The sequence below is a fragment of the Heliangelus exortis genome, chromosome 5, assembly GCF_036169615.1.
Source record: "Heliangelus exortis chromosome 5, bHelExo1.hap1, whole genome shotgun sequence".
In the NCBI taxonomy this organism is placed as follows: Eukaryota; Metazoa; Chordata; class Aves; order Apodiformes; family Trochilidae; genus Heliangelus; species Heliangelus exortis.
The window spans coordinates 9592841-9619717 of record NC_092426.1 but is presented as its reverse complement, the minus strand read 5'-3'; the positions used below and the strand labels follow the sequence as shown (position 1 = coordinate 9619717).

Here is a 26877-nt window from a genome sequence, read left to right as displayed (position 1 = left end):
TCTTTTTATCACCTCTTTTTTTTTTTTTTTTTTTTCTTCTTTGCCTTGGTTTACCCTACTCTTGAGACTTTGGTAAAGTCCTCCAGAAAGGATAAATATATCCTGAAAGTAACAATTAATTGAGAAAGAAAAATAAATTAGCAGAATATAGGCACAAAGCTGCTGTATGGTGTACTGCAATTAACAGCATATCTGAAGGGGCCATAATGAGTATACAGGTGAAAGGGGGAACATGCAGAAGGTGGAAGAAATATCTTTATTGGTGCAAAAACAATGCTGCAAGATAGATGTGAGGTAAGTTTGACATTGACAGCTTAACCTTTGGATGGCTGAATTAATATATTGTGTATGCATCTACTGTTGTATCAACAACTTAAATGTGCAGCCATTATATTTTTTAGCATATGAAGGATCTGTCCTTTTGTAGGGTGGAAACTTGAGCTGTGGAGACTACGATGGCCGAACTCCACTTCATATTGCAGCCTCTGAAGGGCATTTACCATTAGTTGAGTATTTGTTGACATCTGGTGCAACTATTTATGCTCGAGACAGATACGGATCTACTCCGCTGATGAATGCAATCAAGTTCAGGTAACAAAATAATTTATACAGCACTCTACGTAAAGTTTATAAACCTTCTATCATTTTGGATTTAAAGTCAGTCCCTGTATTTCAGTCTCACTTTGTCTCAGCAATCATATGTAAATGATAGCACTTTAAATAACACCAACCAGTTTCATCTCAATGGATGTGACTAGCCTAAATTAAAAGATTTTTTTTTTACGATAATATGAAATGAAAGCAAAGAACTTGGTATGCATGCAAAATTTTAGCATAAGGTAACTTTTTGCTGCCTTCCCGCCAAGACTTTGTCCATAATTTCAGGATTCCACTCTTTGTTATGAGGCTTCCTTATAAAACAGCCAAACCGATCACTCCCTTCGACTGTCAGAAGTGAGAGTGCAGGACCGAGGGCTGTCTGTTTTCTTTCTGCCCTCCCCTTTCTCATCAAGACCAGACTGTTTCAATTGGCACAAAATATACCGGTAGGTTGGCATGTTTTAATCTTTCCCTTCCACTAGTGCTTTCCTGAGTCTCTTGCTGGGTGACTGGTTTTTTGATTTTTCCCTTCCACCCACTCATATGGTATGGCTGCGTGGCTCTGCCTGCTTTGTGGATTTCCTCTTCCTGTTGTTCTGGATGTCAGCAGTTCTTGAATGGTAGTCATGGACATGCAATTTACTGGTCTTTTCCGTCCTGTATAGTCCTAAGGAATGGCCATAGCACAGAATATAAAGGTTATCTGATATAAAAATTTAATTTTAAAACAGTTTATATAGCCTGGGGATTCACAGAGCCATTGGTCTCCTAACGTGTTAGAAGCTGCATGCCCTAATCTTGTTCCCTTTGATCCACTTTCAGCTTTTTATCTTGCATTCAGTCTGTATGATGGCAGGAGAGAAGCATTTTCCTGTAAAGGAGCTTAGGTTGATAGAATTATCATAATCTTCATGGATGTCTCTCCCCAAATATTCTTACAGCTTTTTTTTGTTGTTGACAAGTTCACCTGGTCTGTGAGGCTGGAGTTATCTCTCTGGGATGTGTGACAATCCTGGTTTTGCACTGGTGGTAGGAATAACTTGGAGGGTTGGGTTTTTTTTGTCTCAAAGGCCAGATGTAGAAAGCTCAACAGGGTTTGATAACTTCAGACACTTCAGACTCAGAGTCCTGTGTGGCCACTGTGCTATTGCCATACCTACTGCATGGTCCCCTATGGCTCTGTAGTTACTCCTTTATCTCATGAATATATAAGCCCTTCAGTGGCAAACCCTTCAAGTCTTAAAGCAAAAACAAGCCCAACAGCAAATCAAACAAATAACCTCGTAGTTGAATAGAGGTGGCTCTGGTCCAATGTGAGAAAATGGTAAAGCATTAGATACCATTAGATGTTCCTGCAAATCAGGCACCTACTTTTTGTACCGCACCCATCTACCGCCTGAGGAATTTCACATGAGCTTGTTGTTTGGATTCCTTAGCATTGCCACTCCTATATTAGACTCCTACTATGACTCTTAAGCTCTTTAAAACTGCACACCCATTTTGATATAGGGAACTGTAAAACTGAACTGCACCATAACCATTTTCAGTTTCTCTTTTTGTTTCTGCTGTTGGAATGAGAGGAAGAGTAGACTTAGAACCAGCCTCATAAATGTGTTTTTATGATCTGCTGCGTACTCACACTGCATTTCACATGGATAAGGATAGGAAGGAAAATGGTAAAGATCAGACAGCTGTATTTGGGCATAATTAGACACTCACCAAAAAGATTTCTGCTACAGAAATATTTAAATTCTATTTATAAAACAGTTGTGTGCTGAAAGTGAAGGGATTATCCTAATGCAGTGTACAAAGTGGCAGAGAGGGGAGGGGGAAACTGTTTTTAATGAGCAGTCAATGCTTTAAACTGTTTAATATTGTCACTTTCTCAATTTCACTGAATAATGCATCAGCTTAATCCCATTTTCTGAAAATTAATATTTGTTTAATATATATTTAACTGCAGTACAGTGTCTACTCATCTTAAAAATAGCTTTCTTCCAGTTGTTTATGTCACATTTCTTAGTGGCTTGCCCTTAACCTAGCATTCAAACATATATAATGATGAATGACTTCTCTTTTCCATTTAATAATTTGTAAAGACAATCGGGAGTTTTGTTCCTTCTTAAAACCTTCTTAACATAGAGCTGTTAGCTGCTAGACTAGCAACTTGATATATATCAACAACAGTCAATTTTTTTTTTACTTTAAGTGACTTTCGTTCCTTCTTTAGATGGTAAAATCTGGAGTCCCCAGATATAAAATAAACTACTGCATTTCTTCTTTTTAATTTGTAACTCTGCAAGTTGCATGTAGTCTCATTCACTTTATGCACGTAGCTAAACAGACCACTGTTAATTTAGGCCAGTTGCTTGACATATCAAAATTAGTAGCATTCCTTTAATTTCATAGAGTACCCTCAAGGGATAATTCATTTTCAAAACAATAGAATAATATTTTTTAATAACAGAAATTCTCTAAGCAGGAAAATGTCTTGAATAAAAGTTGTGTATATTTTATGTAGTAAAAGCACTTCCATTTACTTGTTGAGCAGTAGTAAAAGGTTGAAAAAGGGGAGTTGCTCATACAGTGCTGTGAGAACATCAGATTAGAGGCAGTAAAATTACCTCCCACGTAAACATGAATTTAAATACTTGCTATTTTGCAAGGTTACATTTACATTACTTCAGGAAATCTAAGGCAGAGTGAAAATCTAACCACGACTGACTCCAGAAGTGCTCTGAAGCCTGTCCTTGTTTTTGAGCATAAAATTCCCACTGATCCCATACAGAAAACCGAACAAGTGAAACTAAGATGATCCTGCCATAACCATTCCAGTTGCTAGGGTAGCAAGCATTAAAAAGAATGAAGCCAGTCAAGTTTGGATATACATTACACCTGCATTTCTTTAAAGAGAGTTGGTAGAAGGTGTGCACCCTAAGGCCCCAATCCTGCAAACTCTTACATGTGTGTTAATTTCACATGTGTGATTCATCTCTTTTGAAGTTGATTCACTTTTAATAAGTGTCTGCCAAGTCATGGCCTAAGATGATCCGTACCATACAGCACCTTAATTTCTGTGAATCCTGAGCACTCACAAACTGGTCAACGTTCACATGTCTTTATCTTCACACACATGTTAAACTTCACTCATAGTGAATATTAAGGATCACACCAAAACATTTATTTTCCTGCTGATCCATTAAAATATTAGTATACATTGGGGCTTTTATCTTCAGTGTTATTGGTAATGGGATCTAGCAGTGAGGTGGGGGGGTACTAGAAGCACTTTTTGTTTTGTTGGTTTTTTTCCATCAGAAAGACAATGAATGACAGCAGCACCATCAAAAGGCTAAATTGAGTAATATAGAAGAATTAGCATTGTTTCCATTGGCTGTGTTTGACGAAGAGCCACAGTTTGGTAACAGAGCTCACTTACAAAAGGGAGAGTCAGGAGCAGTTCACAGATGACAGTAGCGCCTCATGGTTTTGCTTATCAGATGGGGCCAGGCTGGGTAAGCAGGTGTGCACCTCAGGCTAACCTGGTGATGTTGGCCTTCCCTCCATGCCTTGAACTTCCACTGGCCAGCAGTTGCTGTGCTTTTGGTTTTGTTCTGTTACCTTAGAAAAGGGATCACATTTGAACCATTCTCAAGAAGTTCATGGCTCATGACATCAGCTGCACCTCAGGTCAGCTGAACTGTGACCCCTGTGAGGCTTTTGTAAAGCCACAGGTGAGCAGCTCTTAAAGAAACAGCCTCTAAAGAAAAAAATACCTCTCATGTCCCTAAGACATTACAGTATCAGAAAATTCACAGCCAGGCTCTTGAAATATGAATAACACTCTCATGGTAGGTACAGGACAACAGAAGTGGTACTCTGGGTAGTCTTAAGTTTCTGCAGAACGTAGATACCATTTGGGTGCGAGTAGGAACAAGCTGTAGTGCAACTTACCTCCCACATAGTTTTCATGTTGAGTGATGGGAATGTAAGAAGTGGTCCGTTTGCTTTCTTGGTTGGATCTGCTTTTCACAGTTACGATACAAAGTTTAAATTCTAAGTTGCCCATTACTGTTTGTTCCTGTTCTTCCTCTCCCTTACCCTCCTCTATTAACAGGCAGTGGTGTACAACATGTCCTCCTCTTCCCGCCATATCAAGAAACATGATTTTGAGCTATTCCCAGTCACTGGAACATTGTGCTTCTATTTAGAAATGTTTTGGTGTAAGCATTTATTGCAAATACTGTTAGTTTCAATGCTTAAATATTTCTATTTATTTATTACAAACCAATTTTTTTTCCTCATGTAAATTTGTGGTATTAAACACATTAATGGGGTAAATGTCCCCAGATCGAAGACTTACAGAGTCACACGCAGTGTAGTAATGTCTGTGTGGTGTAGGTGGGACATGATGTGCATTCTGGAGGGTATCTTGTCACTAGTGAGGAGTAAAAAATGATAATAGGAGAAAGAAAAGCCTGGCTCTTCACTGGAATCCAGAGGTACAGACTTTATGTGCTTCATACAGGAGCACACTGAGGGAAGATACTACACAACTTTACATGTTTTGCCATGTTTTATTTTTTAGTGCAGCCCCATTGCATAGCTTTTATTTTAAAAAGCTCTAGTTTCATGCTGTGATTTCAAGTGTAAGGTGAGAAATGAGGAATACTCCAGGGCAGTCGCTGGAGAGGATGCAGACACTCCCCATGTTCAGTTCTGTACCCTGAACTTGAGTGAACAGACGTGTTCTGCTTTAATCTATTTAGCTGAGATTTCTTTTCAGGTAATTACTGTTCTGCTTAAGACTAAAATTTCATACATGTAGAATTCACTCTTCTCCACAGACTGAAAAACAAGAAGTTGTCCTATTACTTACTGGCTCAAGGAGATGCTTGTGGATGTCTAGCCATGTTGTAAGGGACGCACCTGAGGAAATACCTTAGATAACTGAACAAATCTGAGCATGTGCTGTTCCAGCAATGCTTTGCCATGAAACAAAGAAGTATTTTAATTTTTTATTGACTGTCAATTAAAACAAAGTGCAATTTAAAAAAATCTCTCTGATAGGTTAAATAACCTGTGTTCAGAAAAGCATAATGATTCCTAGAGCATCTGTACAATACTTTAATTAATAAAGATCTGGTATGAAACATACAAGCTTACATAGGCTTAATATGGATAACTGTAAACTAACTTCTCATCCAAGAAGTAAGCTAGTATTAAGGTAAAGGACAAAAAGGTCTTTGAAGAGAAAGGGATGATGCATGTTTCATTTTCAGAGCTGAACTTAATACTTCCATGATCTTAGTATGTAAATTACTTTTTGATAGGCAGGGCAGATCTTTTTACTACATCTGTCACCTTGGAGAAGATTCATTGTTTCTGTGATGGTGGTGAATATCATATAAAATTTTTCAGACTACTTGGGCATATGAGCAATACTGGATTCAGGAGAAAAAAACTTATCAGTCCAGACATTTTCTCTCTTTCTTCTATTCCTTTCATAAAGGCACATACAAGTGATTAATTTGTTACGAGAAACGGGAGCGCATCTTTCAAGTCACGACTTGGAGAACACTGGAACAATACTCTGCAGGTAAATGTGATAGAAGGTGAGATGGCCCTCAAATTGGCATGGAGGGGAATGGTTTTTCAGAAGACACTCAGGATGGAGAATGGTCTGAGGCAACATCCAAGAAACAGTTGGGTACCTGAAACATGATGTGGCTTTTTCTGTGCAAGACTAATAATGAGGAAACAAGTCAAGTGAGGAAATTAAGAATCAGCCCTTTCAGAACATCATTAATTCAACAGGGCTCCAAAGTAGAAACTGTTGTGGGAATAAGTGAACTGGAAGGAAATAGGCCCCATTTTTTTCATTTCGGATGGAGGAAGGGTGAGGAGGGGGCTGTGCAAGGTGTGATTGAAGAGCATCTCTATTTGATAATAAAGCTGCATATAGTGCATCATTTTTATTTTCTTAAAATCCACTTTTCACTTATATTGGAATGGCTTCTACTCTACCAATCATATATAATTATTCTTAAAGACTTAATCAAGTAGACAAATAGGTTTAACCCCAGAACTTTTGAACAACTACTCACTATCTCTATATTTAACCTTTAGAGGACATAAACCTCTGTTTAAGCTGGTTTTCTGTACAGTTGCTTTTAATATATAAGGTGATTTAATGATATGGATATATATTATGAAAAGAAATAGATGCTTGATTTTAGTTTTTTCCAGTACTGGTCTTGAATTACGAATTACTCTGAAAATCATAAAGTTTTTGTGCAATTCCTGAAATTACTTAGTGTTTGCTTCCTTTCTTCTTCTTCTCTTCTCATAAAAAAAAAATAAAAATCTCTGAGAACTGGTGTTTATATCAGAACTTGGCAGGAAACCATGAGACTTAACAGGAACCAGCTGGTTCTGCATATTGTCTACAAAACTATAGGGTCAAGGTAGATCTTATGTGTGGTCTTTATAGAGACTGGACTCCGTCTTTTGAGCAATTCTGGAACCAAAAAATGCTGGCTGGAGTGTTTCCATGGTCCTAGCATGCTCAGAGGAGACTTTCATATAAAAGAGTTTTACCAGGAAGTTAAAATGCACTTCCCAGGGCATTAGAAGTGATAAGACAGAGTAAACCTTTGGTCTGCAGAATTTCCATCTGCCAAGAAGGCAAGAGGAGTGGCTCAGGGGATGTTGTTCCTCTGTAAATAATTGGCTCCTTGCTTAGCCCTGGTGCCATATGCAGAACCAGTTTGGCTTCCTGATCTGGGAGCAGCATGTCAAAAAGAAAACAAAGCAAAAAAGAAGAGAACAAGGGTCCTTTAAACAAACAAACAAACAAACAAAAAAAGAGTGGTTCTGGTGCAGTTTGTTGCAGCATTTTAAGGAGGATTGTACACCCTGCCATCTGCGTTGCCCAGTCCCCCGGTGTTCAAAGCTGATATTTTGATAATAAACTTTTAAAGATATTATGAAACTTGCAGGGGTGGTAGGAAGTTTAGTATAAAAACAATGTGTATCTTCCATATTGAGTGTGGGAGAGGATGTGTGTGCAGAGGCTTAATGAGGACTCGGTGTGGAGTGGAGTACCTGGGGTGAGAGGAGAAGAGGCTGTTCCCACCTCCATGTGGGTCAGAAGCCAGAACCTCGGTGCTCTCCCAGATGGCAGCTTGGAATAGCAGCCATGGCTGCTGCCCACTGATGGACATCATGGCACTTACCAGGAGCACAGCCAGCCTAGGGCAGGGCTCAGGCTTTGAGATGGTGCTGTTTGTGAATGGTGGCTCTTAATAGAATGTCACAGCATGGCAGGCTGGGAGGGACCTCAAGGATCATCTGGTCCAACCCTTGGAATATTATTACATAGTTCCTACAGAGCTGAAGGACTTTCTCCCCTCTTGCTGTTCTAGAGGGCCTGGTATAGTCTTTTCCACTGAAGTGGACTTCTTCCACAGAGTGTTATTCAGTGACCTAAATCTTGTTAAATCTGAGGTGCTGGTTGGTTGTTCTGTCAATATGTCTCTGATACCTCTTCTGGAGTGTCCTCAGGTGACCTGACCAATACACTCATTTTTCAGCATGCTTGGGCTCACATCTCTGCCTGCCTCTTACCTCCTCCCTTTAAGCTTTCTCTTTGCAAACACTGGCACCTTCATGGCAGTCATCATTTTCATGGTCAAGCTGCTTATAGAACAAGCTATTTATAATTTCTTCATTCTGTCTACTTTGAACTCTTTTCCTACATCTCTTCTATCCTTTAATGTGCCTTCAGCTGCAATTTTTACCAGCTTGAAGTTCTCATCAAGGCAATACATCAACTAATTGGGGTTTAGAAGGAGTAAGCTGCTTGCTTTCTGTTAAGCTCTAGTTATGTTTCCCCCTTACTTACCCATCCTCAAACAAATTTGCTCCCATAAAAGAACATGAACAGTGATTTCTCTGTTCTAATAGTGTCTCCTCAGCTTCCTTCTGCTTAGACTTATGATTTTAGATAATAATAGAGTAGTTCAGTTGGAAGATTCTGGAGATAAAATAAAACTGACTGGTTTTTTTTTTTGGCATTTCTGATGTTGAGTGGGAAAGGAGTCCCAGCCAGAACTGACAGCTGGATAGAACTGGCAACTGGACAGTATCATTACGAAATCTTGTGTAGGAAGCGGAGATGCACATAGGTACAGTCAAGATGATCTAGTTATTAAACCTTCCATTGTTCCTCTTGCTGGTTTCTTTTATTTCAGTGAGAGGTGCTAGTCTGAATTGTAGTCACTTTGTTGATGTTTGGTGTCTGGTTTTGTCTTGAACTGAGAAAGAGATCTCAGTGTTAGTAATCTGTTAAAAATATCAGAATCTCTTCTCATATTGCAGTAATATTGTTTTGGAGTTGGTAAACTGTTGCTTTTTTTTTTTTTTTCAGGGAAAACAGCCTGCATATAATTGAGATACTCTGACCAAGTCTGTACTTCATGAAATTAAATAGAGGCAAAAAGCCAAACCAGCTTTCTCACTTTCTCTTTCATATTCTTAGATTTCATGAAATTATATGATGTAATATACAAGGATGCAGCCTTTCAAAATCAGCAGCTTTGAGAATAAAAGGCCTCTTCAATTTAACATAAACTTGGGACATGGGACATCACACTGGGGAAGGAAAGATAAATATGCCTCTGCAGGAATTAGGACCAGGAATCTAATGATTGTTATCTTTCAAAATAGCCTGTCTTAGCTAAAAGACTTGGAGATGCTTAGCTAAGAGCAGTACTCCCAAATGTATGAAGGATAGAATAAACCATGCCTTGTGCTGGACTTTTAACTCACTTTTTGAGGATTTTCATCTAAAAAAAAATAAAATGGGGGGGAAAGATATTTTTTCTTCTATCAGGGTGATGATTAAAAAAAAAATGTCTTTCCTGATTGCTTTAAAAAGGAGAATCACTGAAAAAGCAGAGCTTTGTGTCCCTTCGAAAGATGAAATCCTAGTGCCTGAGAAGGCAGGACAGAACCCTAAAGTGTCACTTCACTGTATTTTTTACTTCCCAGATCTAGAACTGCATTGGCTCTTTTCCTTCTAAACCCTCTGAGATCCAAGCAGCTGCACTCCTGGTATGTTGGCAGGACACCCCTTGAACAGCAGCTCCTGGTGCTGAGTTTGCTTGATAGCAGTGTGACAGGAGGCACAAAATCATAGTGTATAATTGCATTATCACTGTTCATTGTATCTTAGCTCTGCCATGATTATGGCTACATTAGTTATGCCGAGACTGTGAAATGGGTACATAATAATTTTTTCTAAATGCAAGAGTGTTGATAGGCAGCATACCTGGGCTTATCTGCTGTGAATAGTATTAGTCCGAGTTTAGTACAATCCAATTCAGTAGTTCTTTGTCAACAAAGCAGATTTTAAATGTTGTGATAAGTTTATATTGAAGTTATTTTTATTCCATTTCATGACATAAAAATGAACTTGGTGCTTAGAGGGTGCATTTGTAGCTGGCATTGCTGGCATAAATATCTCTGAGAAAAATGCAGAGCAAAGGTTCCCTTATAGTGCTTGTTGAGAAGTCCAGTGTATAAATTTCACTATATGAAGTACACTTATAGTGTGTAAAGGGAAATACAGGTGTGTTTGGTTTGACTACAGAGATTTGGAATTGGGGAAAATGTTTTGTGGTGGTGTTGATTATAATTGAGTGACTAGTAGGTTTCTTCTGTTTAAAGTGGTATCTTACAAGCTATGTCACTTTTTATTCTCTGGGTCACAGTCCCCACAGAATATATTTCTCACTTGATCAGTAAATGGCTGCTGCAAAATTGAAGATACTTCTGTGTATTTGGATTGCTCTAAGGTCACAGAAGGAGATCACTTCACAGCATTGACCTCTGGCAATGTGGGTTAAATTGCTCTTTCTGAACAGGTGCTATTAGGCAGTTAATTTTCAAGTAAGGGCAGCAGTCCTTGTTCTTTGCTTATAGTATTACCAGCTGAATTGTCCTGGGTGTGTGGGTAATATTTCTAAATGTACTGGTCTTCGCCCAAAGCGATTTTGACTTTGCACATGGCTGAAAGATGTGATTCTGTTCAGCAAATGGTGTGCTTTCCAGTCCACTGTTAGAGGTGTTTGTAACTCTCTAGGCTAGGTAGGCTGTTTGTTTGTTTGTTCCTTAATTTTGGGATCTTCCAGTGTCAGTGGCACGAGGCTTGTCTTTGTAAATGAAGATAATTCTTGTGTTCCAGAAGTGGCTGGTAAACAATTTCTTTTGTTTTACTGAAGCTTACACATTTCTTTATTGCTTCTTTTTCTTGCAGTTTTCTTAAAGACTTCCCACTGAGCTTCCTGTTGGTCTCCTTTGCCTTCCTGTGTGTTCTTATTGCTTCTGAGGGGCCTTTTTTATGATGGTAGTTTCATTCATGATTTATTGATCCTTTACTTCACGCTATCAGATAGAAGCACTTTTAAACGTCATAGCAACCCACTCCTACTTCCCTGTGCCCCAAAGGCCCCAGCTGCAGGTCTTCTGCCCTGCCTCAGGGCTAGCAGGGTTGCATGTAGGAATACACACAAAGACCATTTGCTTTTCCTTTCTGACCTCTGGGGCTGCTGCAAGCAAAATCTTCTCTGACTCTCTCCTCAGACTGCAGAAATTAGAAGCTTCCACTCCTGAAACTATTTTTTCAGGTACTTAATGAGATTTAATCAACAATAGAAGTTATTTCAGCCTAGCAGAGAGCTATATGTTGCAGCCTTGTGTTCAGGGTTTCTTCCATCAGCTTACCTGTCTCTCTGCCCCTTGCATCTTCCAGCCCTCTCGACTCCACCAAATCTGCCTGGCTTGGGTGTCATACCCAGGAGCCCATCACAATCCTCCATCCCTGCAGCCAGCAGCTTGCTGTTCACCCACACCAAGCACTGTTTAAGGCAGCAAACTCTCAACTTAATAAGTTTGAGGAGGGTTCCCCCTCCCTTAATGAGATTCAGCCTCACTTGATGATTATCCGTGTGGTTCTGCTGAAACAATCTGCAAGCACACAGCAAGCTCAGGTCTGAAGCCTTGACAGATGCTGATACCTTGACAAAACCAAAGGTAATCTTCTCAGCCTTGCTCTCAGCTCAGCCCATCTACAGGCTTGGTACAGAAGGTGACACTGTTGCACGTGTACAGACTGTTAGCCCCTCTTTTACCAAAACAGAAGTTAAAAATGAACCTTAAGTAATGCAGATGAGACTACCAGCAGATGTGTGAAGAAACAATCTGGTGTACATTCCTCTGAAAACTTTAACTCACTTGTTTGTATATGATTAATTTTGATCCTTTCAGTTTCTTCTTACACCTGGCAGATAGAGGTCATCTTTTAAAAGATTTTCTTTTTTTTTTTTTTCCTAGCTAGCCATTTAAATCTTACAAAGGATATTAAAACTCAAAAATATAGCTGTCTTACTGTCCAAATGATATTGTATAAATATGCTGTCATAAATTCTGCTAGCAAACACAGTTATGCAAACTTGTGAAGGGGGTTTCTTAGTGGTGTTAAATAAGGCATGCCAATTGCTAGCACACCTGCTTGTGCTCCTACTTACTGAGCTGCATCTTGATTTAGCCATTGCCCTCCCCCCAACTCATTTCATGAGATAAATATTGTGTTGTGAAATATGAAACTGCATGACTTTTTTTTCCCCTTTGGTCATAGTCACACCCACTATGTGAAACTAGCCTGTTGTAAGTACTTATGGCACTGCCCTATTAATTGAAGGAACTGATTCATCAAGCTGTGTTGCTTGCTCAGCTATTCAAAGCTGTTGTAATAGTGCTCCTTTACTTACCTCTCTACCCAGGCAGCCATGTTGAGCCTGTTCTGGTGGAATGCTGGCATACTGAGCTAATTGGCAGGACCCAGGAGCACACTGAAATGGACTGAAACCAATATTAATTATTCTTTTTCCAGCCTTACAGCTAAAGGTGATGTGGATGGGCTGTATGCCTGGTACCTAGCTGGTGCAGACCTGGAGCAAACTGGTTATGATGGCAGGAATCCCATACAAGTAGTAAGTGTGCATATGGCTGTACTCCATGTGGTGTGCTAGCTGTGTGAGCAGTAACACACACTGTCACACAAGATTAGTTTGGAAAACATAAATGCTACTTTGGGGACTGTAAACCATATTACAGTTTGTTGCAAACTCGAGGCTGGGGCTGTTCCGAAGTAATAAATTGTTGGAGCCAGAATTTTCTCATCTATGTCAGAGGAATTAAAATTTAAATTGGATTTTAATTATTTTGTGGTAACATATTCTTACTTCCCACAAGTATTTGCACATCCTGGTGCACAGGATGGCAGGATTTATTCATCTCTCTACTTACAGGCAGAGGCTACGGGGCATAAAGAGGTTCTTGAATTCTTTAGGCAAAAGCAATAAAAAAGGTAAGATCTCATTTTTATGTGCTGGGTTTCTGAAATGTACACATCAGCATACACACGTATGAAGGGAGGATTTTGTAGTTAAGGCCTAGCTAGGGGCATCTGGGTTCAGCTGCTGCCCCTGCCTTAGTTTCTGATACAACTCAGTATAATACTTCAGTACTTCAGTCCTTCTTAGTAGAGTGGGGCTTCTCCTCATCCCTCTCTGTGCCTGAGCCTGAAAATGCCTTTGTATGGTCCATCCCACAGTGTGGTTCTGAACCTGGCTGGGAATCTAAACACTATGGAAACAAAACCACTGAGGGCAGTTATGTCTTGTTCTGTTGGCCCCTTGTGATAAATTGCTCCTCTGTCTTGCCTGCTTTAGAGAGGAAAAGACTCTTTATCAGGCACTTTTCCAGGCCTGATGTTACACAGCCCAGGAGCCTCCTGCTCCAGCAAAGCTGCAGTCAAGGTCAGATCCTGCTCAGAAGGTGCTGCCGTGGCACCTACTGCCCTTCCTCTGTTCTCCCACCTACTGTTCTCCCTCTGCCTTTTAATGGAGCACCTTACACCAGCCCATCCTCTCGTGTAACATCCTCAACCACCACAGCAAACAGGGGACAGACTCCTTCCTACTGGACAGGAGTCAGTTGTACAGTGCAGAGGATGCAGAAGAGCAGAGCACTGCTGAGGGTTTGCTGCCCCTCCAGGCATGGGACAGGACAGTGCCATGGCCCCTCTCTAACTCAGACCTTCAGTGTAGCTGCTTGGTGGTCCCTGAAAAGGACTCCCAGCCTGGATCTCTTCCATGCTGCTAAGGTACAAAGGGTGTTTCCCTGGTGGCCTGGTGAGTGTGAGCCTCATGTTCAAAGCAGCAGATCTGACAAATCTTTCTGTAGGAAATTTGTCTGGGTGTTTGACTTTCGTGCTGTGCTGTAACTGGAAACATTTTGGACACTTTCATTTCTCAGAACTCCTTCCTGATGCAATACGTTGATTTAGATATCTCTTCTCCAATGTATTGGCAAGTCTAGTACCAATATTAAATATCGGGAGGAGATGGATCTCCTTTATTTAATAAAATTAACACAAAATTTAGTTAAAGGTTTTGCTGTATCCATGGCTGCCTTGCCACTTGTGTGTCCCATTTGACCACTGTGAGCAAATTATGTGTATGTAGGTGGGGAACTGCAACTGGAATTAATAGCATTTTTTATCACTATGTATTGGTCTAAATGAACATAGCACAGAATTGGGGGTTTTTTTGCTTTCCTTTTTTTGGGGGTTTTTCTTTGTTTTCACCTGATCTAGATGGTTGGGTATAATTACAGTGTTGAGCATCTAAATAGAGGTTTTCCAGTGTCCAGGATGAGGATGCTAAAAATACCTTCTGGATATGGGTTATGTTGTAAAGGGATTTCCATTTTCAGTGAAATATGTCTCCAAAACTAACTTCTCCTTCGTAAGTGGGGAGATAATGCATTAAATCCTCAACTCCTACATGGATTGTTTCTTAATTCCTTTGGACTGAGCCACTAGTAGTGTAGGCAGACTTAAGGAAGTCTTCAGTACCACATGAGAACTTGCTTGGCAGGCTACAAGGTAATCTCAGGAAGGTTTCAGATTCTGCCAAGATCTAAACATCCATATTCTCTTTCTTTAGAGGCTGTAGAAGATGGTCACTCCTCTTCAGAAATACCAGCTTCGAACATTAATGGTGTGAAGCAGTTATGGGAGGAAAAAAGGAAAGGAACAATTGTAGCTGCTCTTGGAGCATACAGAAAAGATAAAGGTTAGACATGGTCTTCACTTGGGATCACATAAAGTTCTTAATGATTTTCTAAAAATTATTTGCTGCTTTATCTTCTAATCACTTTTTTGGAAAAGAATGTCTTATGAACAAATGAGACTGCAATGAATGTATTGCCTTTACAAGTTCTGTTTTTAAAGAGGTCATTTGAATCTTACATTAAATTAATGAGGACAGTATTGTAGTCATAGCAAACGGAAATGCTGTGGTGAATTCATACCAAGAAGAAACAGTGGACTGTGCATTTCTGGGTTTCAGCTAATAAAATCTCTGAGGAACAATGTTGGTTTCACTTTGTCTGTTTTTTGCAATGGCTTGTATCACTTCAGTTGCAATTACAGCAATTGTGAGTGTCAGTGCAAACAATTGAATCAGTCATGGGCATCTGCCTGCAGTTGTGTACTAATCTTCACCAATGTGTCACTATAAAACCTCACTTAAAATGAGTAGGAGGCAGATGCCAGAAAGCATGTTTGTGGCACTGTCTAAGTGAATTGATTGTTTTGTTTCTAATAGCATCTTTCCCACATCCTGACCGGAATATAATCAAGATTGCTACATGCTGGACACATAATTCTTTGGACTGTAATGTGATCTCAGTCTTAAAAGACACCAAGTTTAAAGTCCCAACACTTTCAGACTGAAGAGAAGCAATATATATCTTTACAGCTGCTCTGGAATATGTAAACATAGAGAATACTTCAGGCAAATGCATATATTGAGACGGCAACTTTTCATTTCACCTACAGCTTCTGCAATAATCTATGTGGATTTTCTATCTGCTTCATCTGAAGGGAATCTTTGAAGTGCAGATAGTTTTTTCTTTTTCCTCTTTATACTCTTCAACCTTCCCACAGATTCTGTTATCATGAAGAAAAGCTGCATGGACTATTTGCTGAGCCTGCTTGGATCCAGAGATTCCCAAAGTATGTTGCATATCAAATCCCCCTAAAATAAGGGGATACATAGTCTGAGGAGATGGTGTATAAGCTCCAGTTAAAAACAAAACAAAAACATTAAGATGCCTGAAATTTTATGTGAAGAGTAGTGCACCTCTTCATTGCAGTCATAAAAATTACAACAATGCTGTTAAATTATTAAATAATTTGTAATAAAAAGCATGCTTATATTTAATAAAATTAATACAGAATTAAGTAAATGAAATCTAACAAAAAAACCAGGCATCAAATTAATCACCTTTTTGGTGTCCTGTATGTAAATGCATTAAGGTGATGTATGTGACAAAGTAATGTGAAAATTTTTACAATCTGGAGAAAACCCATGCAGAGACTCTGCTTCCTATGGTATTTGGATCTGTTGTCTTAACTCTTGCCTAGTCAATAATATAAAAGTAGATGGCACTGAACTAGGAAATCCTTTTTTTCTAATGATTCTCAGATGCAATAACTTGTCTATAGCAGCATCCATTCTTTATTGCTGTACAAGGAAAATTACAGAAAATTTTCTAAACAGCTATGCCCTTATATTTCTAAAATACTATATCCATCTAAAGCACAAAGCATAATTCTTTTCTTTAGAACAAAGAATGATATTCTGGTGTGAATTACTGGAATAACAGGTCTCAACAGTAAAATTGAAGAGAGGGAAGAAAACATGACAACCATTTTCTTCCTGCATATGAGACAGGTAAAGACACAAAGGAAATGTGATCCAGGAAGATTTTTAGTTAGAAGCTCATAAAGCTACAATGAAATGACCTGGGTCATGTTTACAGTAAGAATAATATTAGCTTCTTTCTGACAAGCCTTTACAGAAATATAACCTATTAATATGTTATCTTGCATAAGACAGTGTTCCTGCAACTTTTACCTTATAAATACACCATTATGTAAAAAATCTTTCAATGATTTCATGTGCAAACACATGAATGCAAATTTAACATTTGTCTGAGAACAGGATCTCTTTTATATTTCTCAATATTTTATTCAAAATTTTAGCAATTTACACACGTGAGGAGAAATTGTGTGTAGGGTGCTGCTGTTTTAAAAAGAGGCAAGAATCACTCAGTCAAGGCCAGAAACTTCAGCTCCTGATTTGGTGTCAAGGGACAATTTCAACAATGCTTTTGAGAGCCTATGTTTATCTTGTTTGTCTATTACACCCTTTGCTCTATGCAGTGGGTTTAATAATTATAATTATACTCTGTGATAACTCTAAGTCTCATGATGAATCCATTTGTGTGTAGTAACCCTTAAGCTTGACATTGTTACTGGTCAAAAGCAAAATCTTGTTATTAGTAAGGAATGAAAACTCTGCTTATTTGTTTCTGCCTATTTGTTTTAGTTACTGTAAGCAGCTGAGTGTCTTTCATTAGTGCATGGTAGGCATTCCAGGGGCAGCTTAAAATTTTTAAACATCCTAATCTTTGAACTCCAGATCATCCCTGTGAAGATCAAATACACTCTTCATCCAGCTATCTTCTGCTTGGTAAAGGTTTGCAGATTAAACAGCTGTACAGGGCCATTATTAATGCAAACACTTTCATTCTATTGCCGGGGCTTGCTGCGGGTCCATTTCATAACTTCTGTACCAGGTTTAACTCCAGACACCCATGATATCCATGTACCCTTTCCCATCTCCATCTATCCAATTGCAGTTCATTAGCTCTTGCACATACTCTGAGGATCATCTGCAGATCTGTGCTTGATATTTGGTAGCCAACACACATTGGAATAGCATGGCAGAAGCTGGATAAAGTTAGTTTTGCATTTTTGGGGTGCAGTAAAGCTTGTGGTATTTTTTTATTATCAGGTTTTAATGCTTTTTGGACTATAAGATGACATTTCAGTTTCTGGAAGAAAATGGCAGTGACTCCCATTCTCTCCCAACTTCAGTCCAGTAAGTAAAGTGTTTGAGCTGTAGCTTCTCCTGTTCTACAAAAGCAGCAACAGCTGAAATGCCCTGCTGGGAACATGTAAAGGCTCTTGAGATGTTCTACCCACGTGAGAGTGTCAGGGGGGCTGCTGCTTATTTGTGAGCATCCTGCTGTACACATTTTCAGCAGGGATTATAGAACAACAGAAAGGTATAAGCAATACACTTGTAGCTGGTGCCTATGTTTCCAGTGTTGGGTCTTTTACATTACAGGAATGTTCTGGGAATCAGTGCTGGTGCTGGAACCTCTGCTGCCTCTCCAAGGAGAGGACGCTATGAATACCTCCTGTAAAAGTCAAACATTGCATCAATTCTACAGCTTTCTTCACTTGAAAGACAACACCCAGCTTCTACTTTGTTTCTTTTTCCTAATGATCCAGCAAATATTGCCAAGGGATAGGGACTACTTGGCCTATGTCAGCACTTCCCTAACACTCACTGTAGAAAGCAGAGATTTGCGCAACTAGGACATCCAAGTTCCTGTCTGATTTGAGTTACAACTTTCATTTCCTGAATGCAACCACTTTCTTTTTACTGATGCCTGAAACTTTCTGTTTGGAGATTCTCATATATGACTTTTGTGATGGAAGTGCTTTCTTAAATATTTAAAAAATCAGCATGTCCTTGCTCTCTTATTGCATGTCATCTCGGTAAACTGTTAACATCTGTCAAGGCTGGCCAACCCACTGACAGATTGACTAGCTGTGTCTGATCAGAACTTGTTGAATTAAGTCAGCTGTTCAGCAAGCAATATTGGCTCATTCTTATTAAATTGCTAAATAACTCCAGTTCTGCACATCCTAACTTAGAATTGCTCTACTGCAGCAAGTCTCAGTTTTCTTATACAAGGCTTTTGGTGTCCAGCATTGACAGACAGTAAAATCTCTTACCTGGAACTAAACTGATTAAAAACTCTATTAAACTCCACTAATAAGAGCTGCTTTATCTGTGGTCTTCTGAATGGTGTGACCTGCTGAGGTTCCTTCAAAAAACTGTGACCTAGCTGGAAGATTCCTCCATTTTTAAGGCAGGTTCAAGTGGTGAAATGACCAAGAAGGGAAATTTATCCCCTATATATAGAAGACAAAGTGTTCCTGGTTCCACTTGCACACAAAATGTTAACGGATCCTTAGCACAATCAAATTCCACCACAGGTGTGTAAACCCTTTCTCTGAGTACCTCTGCTGATCCCTGCATAGTACCTACCACAGCAGCGGAAGAAATAAAATGCTTTTCGTTTCCAGCATCACAATTTGTTAGATCACTGAGATAAACCTGAAGTAATTGTATGATGGGTGAAAACAAGAAATTACAAAGAACCGATCAAATGTGCGCGGCATATGTCCTCACAAGCATTGCTGATATGTTTGTTTCTCTTCCAAGTGGACTCTATCAGTAGTATAATCATCTTCCAGACTAGTCAGACTAGTCTTTCCCTGATTCTTTAATAATATTTTATGATACTTTGGTTCTCGATTGCACTTTCATTTTAGTGGCTCTTATAGAAAGTTACTAACATAGAAAGCTTATAAGATAAACGTAATACTCTACTGAACCAAACAAATTAATCTGTGAGACTCAAATGTTGCCATCTTAAGATAGTCCATGAGTCAGAATAAAATCTGGTAATACCAGATTTATTATTTGTGCAAAGTGTCTACCTGAAAATTACTTTAGAAACTTCATTAGACGTACATTTGTTTACCTGTGATCGGGAGAATGGGAAGCAGCAGAACCCTGCATCTCAGAGGTGTAGCTGAGACAAGTATCCTGAATGATAGCAACAAAACGAAATGTCTAGCATGAACTGCACGAAGCACCACCACTTAACCTGACTGTTTGGAAGGTGAAGTTGATACAAATCTTACGGCCAAAGGATTAGGCCCTTGGTGCCCAAATCTACCTACTTCTGACCAGAATTGCCACTGACACGGCAGGAGGGGGATGACAGATGGGGACCACGACTCCTCACAGGCGCCGCTGGCAGGGAGGAGGCAGTGCCCCTTCCCCTCACCCAGCCCTGCCCGGGCTCTCCTGTTCAGGCACGCTCAGCTGGTGCTTATCTTCCGCACTCCCACTGGCGTTTTGAGCTCCACACCGGCACCTCCCTCCCACTCCAAGATCCTGCACATCAGAGGGAGATGTCAGCCAAATCCATGGGAAGGTGCCAAGCAACAACATCCTGCAGCTTTGCTCGGCGGCCTCCTCCGTGCACAGGCGCTGCCAGGCTCCTGCGGCCTGATGTGTGGCACCTTGTGCACCCAGACAAGAAAAGGCTGAGAGATCGTTCCCTGTCTTGCAGCAGTAACAAATAACCCAACAAGAAATAGCCACTCTCACAAGCCATGGTATTCCTTCACCTCTTCTCAGCTTTGTGATGGGACCAGAAGAATGGTGGCCAGGGGAGATGCTATTGGGCCAGAACTGCCTGCTGTGTAGTGTCTGCAGCATTTTGGGTCCAGATCAACCCCATTAATTACATGTTTATGTCAACAATAAATGTGTTTCTTCTGTAGTGCCACTGTGTGGTTCTGCCAGGCTCCTGTGCTTGGTGTTCAACAGTCACAGCTCCTGGTTTAAGAGCTTACAAGTGAAATTAGATGAGAATCCATGCAGTGAAAGGTTAAAAGAAAGGGGCAAGAGAATGACACTGGTGTTTGTTTATGTCAGCTGGTAATTTCTACACCTTGATTTCCAATTACTTACCATTAAATGATTAATTATACAGAATAGATGGGGAATGACAATCCTGGCAATTCAGTAGCAGTCGTCAGCTATAGCAAAGAAAAGAATTTCAGGATAAGGAAAATGAACCTTAATGACAATCTTTTGCTGAGAGATAAGGAGTTATCATAATTAGAACAGAGAATTGTAAATTAATCCTGTCATGTGCAAGAAGATGCTGCACTGGAGAGAGTCTCTGATGGTGACACCTGTGATGAATAATTACACATGAATCTTTCAGGGTGTGTGGTTTCCTTCCTGGGTATGTTTGCTGTAAGTCTTTGTGACCATACCCCAGTAAAAGTGGGATTTCAATGCAGAAAATCCTTTGCACAGATCCTTTCTGTGGCACATTTGAATTTCTGATTCCCACTAAAGGGTCAGTTTTGGGTGACATGATTCCTAGCACCCTTGAGGCAAAACATCCAGCAGAGATCTCTCCTGAATCCCACAGAGCTCTAGAGCATCATGAAAAGACGACTGACTGTTATTTTTGCTGACAGACAGAGTGTGATGTGAAGTCACTCAGTTTATTGGACCACTTTGACCAAGCTCTCTGCCTACAACTATGTCACCATTCACCACTGCTGTTTGGAAAGTTCTACATTCAAGGACATAAAACTAGAAATGAGATATTGCTTAAAATTACTGTGCTACTTCAGTGCAAAGTCACACTCGGAGTATCTTCAATGGCCCAAACCAGCAAATACTTAGGAAATCTTAGGAAATAGATGGTCAAATCACTAGTAATGACTTCCTTTCTGATGGCTTTATGGGACAGGACATGAAATTCTGCTAACCCTGAAAAGCCAGCTGGTTGGAGAATGTTAAAGTTGGTACAAAGTTTCTGATGGTTAGGCAAGGTTAAGCATTGCAATCAATTACAAGATCAATAAAGTGCATTTAATGCACGGCTGCTGATCTTAAATATGAAATTTTTTTCACTGAAATGTTCGAAAAGTGCTACTGATTTAAGTGTCAGCTTCCAGTGGGAGAATAAAAGGCAGCTGGTCACTTCCTCTCATAATCTGTGGAGTCAGGCACCAGGGAACTGAGGCATTCAAAATCCTATTAATTGGCTACTTAATTTGCATTTTTATTTCAAATTTTAAAAAAATCACAAACAATACAACACAAAAAAAGAGGAGTAATGAGAATTGATTGTGAGGAGATGAAAAAAGTAACCACAAGACCACATTTTACTGAAAGTTGGTAAAAATATGACAGAGATTGTTTCTCCAGAATTGATTGCAAAACAGGTCTCATTAGATTCCATTTCTCATACAAGCATCTCCAATGGCACTGCTGCAGCTCCTCAGCTTCCAGTGGAAAGTCATGGAAAAGTTTAAGCAACACCAGAACTGTGCAAGTACCTCCCTCATAGTCTGCACTACGCTTAAAAAAAAAAAAAAAGGATGGAATGCAATGGAATGGAATGGAATGGACCTTGAATATCATCAAGATCCAACCCCCCTGTATGGGCAGGGACACCTCCCACTAAAGCAGGTTGCACAAGGCCTCATCCAACCTGGCCTAAATGTTTTTCCAAATGGTTTTTAGGGCTCCTACTGGTAGGATTGAAACTACTCCTTAACATTGAGCTTTTGCTGCAGAGGCTGATGAATCTCCCAGGACATATCTCCTGTCAGATCACACACCATCTCTGCTGCACAAGGATTGGTTTTCACTCTTTTTTTTTTTTTTTTTTTGACAACTGCTGATTGCACCCACTGATCAAACCTGCAAGTTTGCAAAGCCCTGAGGTCTCCTTATTCTAGTCTCATTATTAAAAGAGCTGACATGTTTAATGATTCAATTGAAAATTTGAAGTAGAAAACAGAAGATTCATACTGTTACTGCTATCTATTGTGCTACTGTATACAGACAAAGCTTGACCTGAAAAATTCTCCCCAAAAGAAGAAGTACATTAATTTGTATAATGTAATTTACACAGATAACTCCTGGAACAAACAAGTAGTAGCTCAGAACAATGAAAATGGTGAAGAGTGGTATTACACACTAAACTGGCATGCAACCTCTGCAGTGCTCAGGGACAATGAACTGTATTTTTAGTTAGAGCTCATGAGATACAAACCCCTCTCCTGCCAGTGGATAATGTTAGATTTAAGCAAAAAATTGTACATACAATTATGGCATTTTCCAATAAAAAGTGAATTCTTAGATTCACATGAAGATGCTATCCATAATTTAATTTCTTGCATATCTTTTATTTATTTAACTACTGAATGGCAAGCCCCCAATCTTTCTAAAAGTTCTTGGTTGGGAAAACAACCCACTCCATCTAATTTCTGTATAAACCACTTGATGTTATTTAGGCAATAATCTCAAAAGGCTTCCTATTTATCAGGGAGCATTAGGCCATCTCTCAAGGTGTTTATTACTGCAAACCAAGCTGCTATCAAGCTATTACTATGCTCACATGTGACACATAGTGGGCTGCTAATTGGCAAATGAGTATGAACCACCTAAAGTAAACACATAGTTGCCCCATCAGTGTTTGCTATGAACATCTGGAATGCTGGTTTCCCAGGGTGGGAGTAAATCCACTTGCACAGGGCTTTTTCTGTTTACCGGGCCCAAGAATATGATAGGTACTTCACATGTCAGACTTTTTGCTTAAGAAACTTCCAACCTAATTTTTGATAATCAATAATGAGCAAGAGTAGCAATTCAGTAGGGGAATGGTGAGGAGGGTGAAAATGGTAAGCCCAGAAATGGTAAGCTCCACATCCTGGCTTAGTTTGCATGCTGGCTTTATTTGAAGTTTAGAACTGCCAGATAAAGCATGTTATAGTACAAAGAACAGTCTTTTCCATGATATTACCAGTGGAATAAAGTATTGGCAGGAAAGTATTGGGACCTCTTGCCTGAGGACTGTGGGGATATTGATGGATAATAATGATAGCACCTCCCACTCATTTTTCACAACATCATTTTTTCAAAGGAGAACCTCCTTGAAATATATAATCTTCCTCTTGTTACCACAGCATTCATGATCCTCCATATTCTGCCATGCAAACAGCACACCCTTTTATGTCCTCCCGCAAGCTTACCCTTCATCTTTGCTTCCTCCTAGGCCAGCTCTTTGTCTCTTACAATCACCCCTGGCATTATGTCTCCTTTTGTGCTGTCATTTTTGTTTGACACTTATCAGCTGATTAGAATTTGCTTCCTCCTTCCAAGAAAACTCCACCATGTTCCACATTACAGTGTGCTTGCTCCTCCAGGTTTCAGGAGTGTCAGTGCAGTCAGAGAGCTCTCAACATCTAGTGTGGTGAGTCCACTCCTGTGGGTAGCACAGTCCTTTTCATTTGGTTTGTGTCTCTGGACTGCAAATGGAAGGGGGGGTGTACCTGCTGCTTTTTTAACAAGGCCATTTATTGCACTGTGGTCCTTTAAAAGCCAAGCATAGAACTGCTGTAGTCACATATATGCAGCTGAAAAGGGTAGGATATAAATACCTAGTTTAACCAGCAACAGAAATTAAGGACTAGTTACCATTCCTGCTAATACAACTAAATTTTTCCCTCTAAACAATTTCAAAACCAAGTCTATTATTTTAATGCTTCAATCATATTTCATATCTTCACATAGGTACAGTTAATACAAGGCTTATCCCCTGTGTAGTGCTATCTGTCCACATCTACTGTGAGGCACCTCCCACAGGCTGTTCTGTGAGACTCCACCTAGCCAGCAGAGGTCACAGGACAATTTTTATAATTGAGGATATGCAGGTGAGAAACAGAATTTATTAAATAATTATATAAATAAATTAAATTTACATTTGCCCACTGCTCTGTAACATATAAGTTACTAAAAAAGAGAACATTTTTCATACTGGTGAGCTAAGGGAATTTATACATTGACTAGGTGGATCTGTTTAAGCCAACCAAGTTCACTCTTGAACTGTCAAGCCACCTCTTACATACCCCTTATGAAGCAATACAAGAGACCTGTATTCTCTTTTAATACATTCTTCTCTGAGAAACAAAACGAAACAAACAAAAAAACAGACCATCCAAAAAAAAACTTTCAATCTGTAAAACCACCACCAACTATTAAAATAATTCCAAGCTGATTATTCATCCTGCCTAAACTTCATACATGTTCATGTACCTCAGTTCCCCTTAGGTGCCCCAGGCAATTCCCCACTTCAGGCTCAGAGCCCTTCTTTAGGGTCTGTCAGCTGTGTGTGTCTGAGCCTGGTCCAGAACAGCAATGGGATCCTTGGGGACTATATATCTCACCAGTGTAGTAGTGGGTTCTGACTGGTTGGGCTGGAGGGGCCTTTTGCACTCAGTATGGACAGTTGGGTCATTATTTAGTTGAGTAGTATTGTGGAGCCATGGGTGTGGGTGTGGGTTTTTGTTTGTCAGGGGCAGGAAAGAGTTGGCAGTACAGTTGGTGAGGGATTACATACAGCATACAGCCCGTGTGGTCATGCTGTATATGTGTACATCAGCAGGAGTAGGGGACTTAGGACACTGTGTTATAAAACAAATGACTCTTCTTACAGGGAGCAAAGAGTACCCCTGCTTCCACAGATTTCCTCTGATGCCAAGGACTCGGGTTGCCTTCGAATTTACTCACAAATAGCACACTCTCCTCTATCCAGGCAGGCAGATATCCCTCTGAGAAAGTCCAGAAAACCCCTACAGATTGGGCTATCTGGAAGAAGGCACAAAATTAGTATCTGGGTCTGAGCCTGAGAAAGCAGAGCGGAAAAGCAGGAGCTGGTTTTCCTGAACTGGACTGAAATGCCTCCAGCCTAGATCCAGGGAGCTTCCTCAGCCATGAGCTTTGCATAGGCTTCTAGAGCAACCTGTCTGCTCCTGCTTCTGGTGCAAGCACCATGTTCACACGAGCTGTGCTGGAACTGCTGCTGCACAGCCACGAGGGTTTATTTCTCCCTTGCTGTTCTCTGGCGCCTGTACGGGTATTTCCTCCAGGACTGGATTGAGTCTCCTGTATATTTTTAAAGGGCCAAAGATCATAAGATCTGGAGTGCCAAAATTCATAAAAAGCACCTAGATGACTCTTTAAACATTCAAAGCACTATATAAACATTAGTGAAGCCTCAAAAGATGAGGTAGGTAAGCATTATCTCTCCTTCTCAAGGTGTGGTTAAGTGACTTGGCTGAGACCATAGGCCATGGGCTGAGTCACTGGCAGAGCAGGGTTTAGCATCCATGTCTTTTTGAAATGATGTCTCCTGGGCTGGCTGGTGAAAGCAGCATGTGGTCAGGTAACACAGGCAGCCTGGCACCACCATCAACCAACATCCCTGCTGCCACCACAGGGAAGCCTCCTGTTAGGTTACCAAAAACCCTGTCCTGGGCTGTTGGGGTGCAAAGGCCTTTCAGCTCACCCCAACAACATGGCATGGTGAATTAGGTTGCATTGCTGTTCTGTTGATGAAGACAGTAAATTGGAGAGGATTTGACTGAAGCAGCCTAAACTGAGAGAGGGTTGCTCCTGAGTCACAGCTAAAGGCATAACAACAAACAAATGGCCTGATTTTTGGACGTTTTGGGTGTCATCTTCATTGGCTGCCCAGCACCTCTGAAAATCAGGCCCTTCTTCATAGTTCTGCTTCGTCCTTTCTTAGTCCTGCTTTTCTGAAACCAAGTAATGTGATCTTCTCAAGGTGGGGAGCATTCAGCAGCAGAAAACTGAAAAGTCCTGGTGCTTCCTCAAGATGCCTCACCTGCAGAAACAGCAGGAAGGCTGAGGAAAGGTGGGGGATAGATGGGGCAAACCCAGTCCCCTACATGCAGCAGGTGGTTTCTCTTGTCATTTCTGAGCTAAAGAAACACAACCCACATTCAGGAGACCAAAGCCGTCAGTGAACACATCCAGGCTGGGGAAGGTTATGCTGTGCTGTCCTTCTGGGAGGTAGCACATGGCAATGCCACCAGCCCAGGCAGGGGTGTCTGAGGGCTTTTGCAGATTGCCTTCTGCAGGCAGTCCCCCATCTCTCTAGAGAACATTGGCCGGTGGGGAAAGCAGAGAGGACCCGGCTCCAAACAGGGGGGAGGGCATGGAGGAGATGGGATCTGTGTGCCCCAGGCCTGCCCGGGAGCAGTCTGGGCACGAAGAGTCACTTGTCACCCGGCAGAACGCCACGGCAAGCATGGAGCCAGGGCCAAGCCTGGTGTTCAACGCTGCGGCGACGAAATCCCCCAGAGAACGTGACGGGCCGGTTTGGGGCTTTTTGTTTTGTTTTGTTGTTTGTTTTGTTTTTTTTTTTTACGGCTGGCAGCCAGGCGAGGGTAGCCGGGAGGGTGCCGAGGGCAGCTGGCCCGTCAGCAGCAGCTCCTGTCAGGAGGGCGCAGGGTGGAGTCTGTTACCTCCCGGAGCCACCTCCAGCTTCGGCGAAACCTGTCGAGCAGTTTCCCCCCGGTGACAGGGCGGAGGG

General features: G+C 40.6%; 1 protein-coding gene across 8 annotated transcripts in view; it reads left to right on the top strand.

Moving 5' to 3' along the window:
• ASPG (asparaginase) overlaps window positions 1-17867 on the top strand; it is a 49667-nt gene extending 31800 nt beyond the window's left edge. For 3 of the 8 annotated variants that reach the window (XM_071745442.1, XM_071745439.1, XM_071745436.1), the window contains 4 exons: window positions 428-591; window positions 6110-6196; window positions 11414-11694; window positions 12554-12653. In XM_071745442.1, the coding sequence (XP_071601543.1) occupies window positions 428-591; window positions 6110-6196; window positions 11414-11657 (495 nt within the window). In that variant the 3' untranslated portion in view covers window positions 11658-11694; window positions 12554-12653. Of the gene's footprint in view, window positions 1-427; window positions 592-885; window positions 1047-6109; window positions 6197-9028; window positions 9500-11413; window positions 11695-12553; window positions 12654-12971; window positions 13031-14672; window positions 15101-17591 lie in introns of those variants that run through there. The other 5 variants (XM_071745441.1, XM_071745437.1, XM_071745438.1 and 2 more) reach the window with 4 other exon arrangements.
• The last annotated feature ends 9010 nt before the right edge of the window (window positions 17868-26877 follow it).